Genomic DNA, 6,098 nt, shown 5'->3' with positions numbered 1-6,098 from the left:
AGGGACGGAGAGCCCCTGTGGCACACCGCATCCATCACGTCGGCACGCGCTGTCGGGTTCGCTTCATTCAGGACGACTTTTTTTGCCCGATGTTCCGAGTGGAGGGGTCGCCCGTGTCGTACGTTCTTTTGGATGAGGGGCCGTTCAGTATCCGCCTTGACAGTGACGTTTACATGCCAATTGTAGCCAAAATGGAGGTGAACGGAAGGCTGTTCAGCAGCGAATACCGCATCTTGGCAAACGGGAGCCGAATTGTGAGGGAGGTTCACGAGCACCACATCGCGACAAGGAGGAATTTTATGTATCGTTCGCTTGTCGTCTTTGATAACGTCTTGCAGCGGGAGGTCACGCCGGGAGAAATGGAGTTGGAAACCGTGGAGGAGGCAGATGAGTTCACATCCCTGATCCGCGTTCTCTTTCTTCCCGTGAGGGGAGGAACGACGGCAACGCGTGGGGGCTCGTGGAGAATAAATTACAAAAGGGAACCCTTAGCAGTGGAAATGGTTCGCATAGGGCACAGAGCTCTGCTTGCAAAATTATTTGGCGTCCAACTGAATACGCTTGTGAATTCGATGCAGCAGGCATCAATCAGTAAAGCATCGTCAAATAGCCGGCCACCCTCTCGGGCCGGATCGCCGATGTGCACGGGGACATACAACTCAAGAAGGGTAAGAGGAAGCGACGCTAATATATTTTTGCCTGTTCGTAGCAGAAGCAGTATCAGCGTAAGCAGCAGGCCGCCCTCACGATCCGTCAGCATGGAGTGTGGAAGTCGATTTCAGGCATCTTCACCTACGTGTCTCCTGAAGTCATCCGGCGGTGTGCAGAGTCTTCGGTCGCATGGGCAGCATGCGTCATCTGGTGGGATTTGTCCCGCCGCGCGATCTCCATCGCCACGCGGGGGACGGAGTAAACCGGAGACGGAAACCATGTCGACAGGATCGCTTAATTCACCCCCATTGCCTTCTGTATTAAGTATCAAGCCAACGCCTAGGGTCAAGCTTCCTCCGCCGCTGCATCCACACTTAGGTGGGAGCAGTCGTTCTAGCAGCCCTGCTGTGGCGGGTAGAGAGAAATTTTCTTTCAGTCTCCAAAGCCACAATATCCCTAACGGGAAGAGGGTTGTGGAAGAGATTGACCGCAACCATAACTCTTACCATATTTGTGTGAAATGCAACGCTGTATTTGATAGGGAACGTCTTCTGTACAACCAAATAGTCACCCGCCTCAAGGAGAAGGTGTTTTCTCTCGAGCAGGAAAACGCAAAGCTGCGCATGGGCTGCAGCGATGCATTTTTCGTTATTCGTCGAACAGGCTCGGACGACCAATCAGTGGAAACGTCGCGTGTCGAAGATTTAGATGCAACGCTTTCACCCTCACGCATTGTAATATCATGAGGTGGGGGTGGGGGAAGGGGAACAAGGTAGAGAAATTTGATGACAACATTATCGCCAGATGCGTCCTACGACACAGTTACAAGTAAACGACGGTGCTGAGAGTCATTTCCGCTCTTGTCCGCATGACACAGTTGTTGTTGAGCAAACCACAGGCCTAACAAAGTCAAGGAAAAAGAAAAGAAAAAAAGGAAAGCAGGCAATTATTAAATATTTGAAAAGAAAGAAAATGTGGTCATTGTTTTTTGCTTCCCCACCCTTTCAATGTTGAAGCCTTAAGCATCCGCTTGGCTGAACTTCTTTGGATGACGGAAGTAAAGCATATTTTATTTTATTTTGTTTTGTTTTTTTACATTTGCTTTTCTATCAGTTTACTTTTATATTTTGTGGATTTCAGCCTTTCCTGTGATAGTTCCATATTTTGTTGTTGCGGTGGTGGTGGCTTTTGTTCGCTTTTATTACGTTCACTATCCACGCCTCCCGCAGTGTTGTTGAGCGTATACTATGCCTCTCCATGCATCACAGTGACTTTTTGAACTCTGTTCCTGATATTGGTGGTGGAGGTGGTGGAGAGGAGTGGCGCATCATTTCCAGTGATATGTTACTACCCATCTTTTTTGTCAGTCCAGGTCTATTGTGGCGCCCTAACCCCGAGGTTCGGTGAGGTGAGTATTATACCTGCGTGTTTGTCTGTGGGTGTGTTTTCCCTTGTATTTGATTTCTTTCTGTTTATTGTTGTTGTTGATTTGCAGTGCATTTTGTATCGCCTTCCGTCGTCGCCGCGGGTTTCTCTACGGCAAGTGTCGTTTTATAAAAACGCACGTCCGCGAGGTGGTGTGGTGTGCAGGAAGGAGAAGAAGAAGAGGGAATTAAACGATTTAGAAGGAAGGGGTGGAGTGGTGTTTGGCGTCGTGGAGGGGAGGGAAGTGGGGCGATGGTGCTTTGTTGCTGTCAAAATGAAGAGGATGCTGTAGCCGACAAGCGAGTGGAGGTTTCACAAATGGAGAGGAAGGGGTTGCGGAGATGTGCGCCGCCCAAACCGATTTCACAGACAGTTCAAGAAACGGCAGTTCAGGTAAATGTGTATAGTTTGTTGGAGCAGAACAAGCAGCTGAAGAAGGTGGGTATGGGGGTCTACCACTGTGGCGTTGTTGTATACGGCATTGAGTGGGGGTACGGTGAGTGCGTCGAGTCCGCGAACGCATCGGGGCTTTTTTGTGTGTACCCGGGGCAGGCCGCCGGTACACTTTACCGCACGCTTTTCTTGGGCGTCACCACGCACTCCCCGCAGCAGGTTGACACGATTCTTCACAGGCTGGAAAATGAATGGCGGAGTAGTGAATATCATATTCTCAACCGCAACTGCAATCACTTTGCTCAGCGGTTCTGTGAATTGTTGTCGACGGTGCAGAAGTTACAAATACCGACGTGGTGCAATCGTGCGGCACGTGTGTGCAATAAGTTAGTTCCAAGGAGGTTAGCCACTTACGTCCATCGTTTGATTGAGGAGGAGGCTCCAAAGGCCTCACCGCCGGATCGTTCACGTGTCAGGGAGATACCAGAGTCTGTGATACCGCGGGATTGGTACCTCCACCCCTCCATCTCTCAAAAGCCCCGGTATGTCATTCCGTTTGAGTCTCGGAATTCTAGGCCTGATTTGAAGGCGCCAGCGAAGCAACCCGTCGGTCCCACTGCAGGGGTCGCAACCCGCACGGACTCGGATGCGAGTTTGAAGGACATCATGACGACTCCCCCCATTTCAAATGGCGGTCCGTTACAGAGCGCATCTCCGGCCGTTGAACGCTCCGTACTTCCGGAGATTCCGTTACCGTTAATGCATGATTTGAATGAAGTTTGCTTCTTCACGACAGGGCATGGTGTGTCGTTTCGAAGTCACGATGACACAACACCTTCTGCCGCTTCTCAGGTGAGTTTTGAGACCCGGAGAGAAGTAGAACATAACGTGCAGATTGAGAGTCTGAATTCCCAAGTAAGCATCGCCCATGTGGGAATACTGGGCTCTGAGGAGGAGCATACGGAGGCTACTGACAAACTTATCCCCATTGCTGATAGTGTCCAGGGGGGTATAAAGGAGGGTGCAATGCAAGAAGAAGAAAAAGAACCCACTGCATTGTTTCAATCCATACATATGGATGAAATGGACGTGAAGAGTGCATTGACTCGATTCACAGAGGAAGATGCGACGCCTATTACTTGTTCATTACCAGTAGTAGCTCTGCATAATGATGAGGATGACAATAATGATAATGATGATACCGCAAAGGAAGAATTGAAAAAGGAAAAAGAGAAGGAGCGGTTGGTCAATGACAAATATGATGCCAGTTACCACACAGAGAGTATAGAACCCTGGCAGACATCAATCAAAGGGAATAAATTATTCTGTAAACCGACAATCTTTTCAAAAAGTTTAGAAGATAACTCAAAAATAAATGCAAAAAAGATGGCCTTAAAGAATCTTGTCAGAAGATCGTCGTACTCTTGGGATATGTTTTCTAGGGTTCCACAGGATACCGCGGGGTGTACAACAAAGATGGTGAAAGATGACTTGTGCCTCTTTCTCCTGCAAACGGAGAAGAGGGGAACTGTGTCAACAAATGTCGGATCTTTTTCAGAATTAGACAGAAAACCTCCATTGGATGATGTGGAAATGAACACAGTATCATCTAGCCCTATCTATAGTGACCCTGAGGGTGACGATGAAAAGCATGATGCCAAGTTGGGTGATTTAGGTTTATGCTTCGTAACGCGGGAGAGGATTTCAGAAGATGTGCTTTCGAAGACTAAATCCAGTGCGGGCGCTTTCAATCCATTGTTGCATTTGTATGGTACGCCAGCGTTGCGGAGAAACCGCTCTTGGCCTCCTTGAGGCGTTTGGTAAAAAGGAGGAGCGGGGGAGAGGGAAAGCTTGACAATATCTTGTTTGTTGTTTTTGTTGTCGTTGTTGCTTTTCAATTTTTTTTTTTCTTCCGCATCCCTTTTTTCTGCTGCTATTTCTGTGTTTTGTGCTTGTTTGTTTTTCCCCCCATTTTTTTTTTTTTTTTTTTTTTGGAGCTGTGTGAAAGTTGTGGGGGGGGGGGGAGAAGGGGAAGGAGGAGGAGGCATTCGGAAATGAAATGTTGCACAGTTCTTTTGTTTTAATTTGCTTTTTTTTTTTTTTTCTTCTTTGCGCGTGTGTGCTTTTCCCCCTCTTGCTGTGGTATCGCCGTGTTTGACGTGGGCGTGACGTTAGTGCGGGCTGCCGCGGCGTACGCCAAATAAACAGACGAAAAGAAGGAAGAAGAAAAAAAAAAAGAAGAGAGAGAGAGGGAGAAAATGCCCCGGGGAGTCAGAAATAAAAATAATGAAGAAAAAGGACTAAGAGGGAATCCACATGTATTTATTTAAGTAACTGCTGTTAGCGGGGGGTTGAGTTGGGTGGACAGAGGAATGGAGCACACATTGGGAGGAGAGGGAGAGTGGCTTGGAGGACTGGATGGCTGACAAGATGCAGGAGGCGGTTGGGTGTTCTGCCGGCACGACAGAAGAATTTGTCGATTGCCAAACTGCGCTTTTTTTCTCTTTTTTTTTTGTTGTTGTTATTTTGTTTTCTTTTTGTTTTCTTTTTTGCTTTTGGGCCGCTGCGCCCTTCAAACGCAACGTTAACTCCCGCTTCCTCTTTTTGTTGTTTCTTTCGTGAATCCAACGGCAAAAGGCACGGGGGCGTATAAATTTGTGTCATTTTTGCGAGCGAGTGATGCGACGTGGCGTGAATAATGAAATAATGGGGAGTTTCTGATGGTTTTTAACGTTTTTTTTTGTTGTTGTTGTTGTTCCTTTTTTTTTCTTTTTTTTTTTTTTTTGCTTTGCTCCGCGGTGTGTGCGTTTCCCTTTGTGTAGAGTCCCTGGAAGAGGGAGTTGTGCCGGTATTATTTGAGGCATGTGCCCCCGTACGTGTGTGAGTGTACTTCGATGCTTATTTGGAGGATCACGGCGATGTTGTCCTGTTTTTTGTGTTGTTGTTGTTGTTGTTTTTTGGTTTCTTTCTTTTTTTTTTTTTTTTTATGTCGGTGTTTTTGTTGTTGTTTTTTCTGTTTTTTCTCCATGGACGTCCTGGAGACTTTTTCTTCTTTCCCCGCTTGTCATGACCGTTTCACCTCAACCGGAGGTGGTGGAGGTGGAGCAGGGCGTTGGTAGTACCACACACACACACACAAAAGTACATCTCGGGGGGAGGAGGCGGTGTATTGACGGTCTGTCTGCCTGCCGCGGATGAGTTGGCTGAAGGCGATAGAGAAGGTGTGCGCTCGGGTCGCAGTGGGTCCCGCCGCACAGACTTCTCTCGTTTCAAGCTTCGCTGTGGCCGGCCGCCTTGTGCCAGCGGTGAATAGGGACGGATGGCAACAGAAACAACAAGAAAAAGATGAAGAACACACACCGGCGACAAGGGAGGCAGAACCGTCAACGGCTGCGCTTCATGGCGTCAGCGACACGTGGAGTAGTGCCCTGGCGGTCATTAGGTTCTCTCAATCCGGCCCACAACGTGACATTGCGTGGCAGATGCACCACCTTCCACTCCCCCTTGCGGCGCAGTGTGTGGCAATTCTGTTTGAGGCCGGACAATTTGCAATGGGAGTGGAATTCATGCACTCATGGCAGCATCCGGAGGCAAGGGACACAATCCGCGCAAAGTCACGGGCAACGAAT

At 48.4% G+C, this 6,098-nt stretch overlaps 3 protein-coding genes across 3 annotated transcripts, besides 10 other annotated features; all 3 read left to right on the top strand.

Moving 5' to 3' along the window:
- On the top strand, nucleotides 1-1,397 carry Tc00.1047053503693.29 (uncharacterized protein; the record flags this gene model as incomplete). The annotated part of the gene is made up of 1 exon (XM_799396.1): nucleotides 1-1,397. A coding segment is annotated over one exon (1,397 nt), but the record flags the coding sequence as incomplete, so codon positions are not given.
- Nucleotides 1-6,098: a sequence feature (heterozygous, non-Esmeraldo-like haplotype).
- Nucleotides 1,717-1,742: a microsatellite.
- On the top strand, nucleotides 2,329-4,281 carry Tc00.1047053503693.20 (hypothetical protein, conserved; the record flags this gene model as incomplete). Its single annotated transcript, XM_799395.1, has 1 exon — nucleotides 2,329-4,281. One exon carries the CDS (start codon nucleotides 2,329-2,331, stop codon nucleotides 4,279-4,281), a length of 1,953 nt encoding a protein of 650 aa, XP_804488.1.
- Nucleotides 3,635-3,669: a microsatellite.
- Nucleotides 4,330-4,433: a sequence feature (A-rich).
- Nucleotides 4,441-4,462: a microsatellite.
- Nucleotides 4,540-4,580: a sequence feature (A-rich).
- Nucleotides 4,676-4,728: a sequence feature (CT-rich).
- Nucleotides 4,964-5,020: a sequence feature (A-rich).
- Nucleotides 5,203-5,254: a sequence feature (A-rich).
- Nucleotides 5,408-5,481: a sequence feature (A-rich).
- On the top strand, nucleotides 5,664-6,098 carry Tc00.1047053503693.11 (hypothetical protein, conserved; the record flags this gene model as incomplete). Its single annotated transcript, XM_799397.1, has 1 exon — nucleotides 5,664-6,098. A coding segment is annotated over one exon (435 nt), but the record flags the coding sequence as incomplete, so codon positions are not given.

The sequence above is a fragment of the Trypanosoma cruzi genome, genomic scaffold, assembly GCF_000209065.1.
Source record: "Trypanosoma cruzi strain CL Brener 1047053514087 genomic scaffold, whole genome shotgun sequence".
NCBI lineage: Eukaryota > Euglenozoa > Kinetoplastea > Trypanosomatida > Trypanosomatidae > Trypanosoma > Trypanosoma cruzi.
Note: the sequence above shows the minus strand (reverse complement) of the source record. Positions and strands in the feature narration are given on the sequence as shown.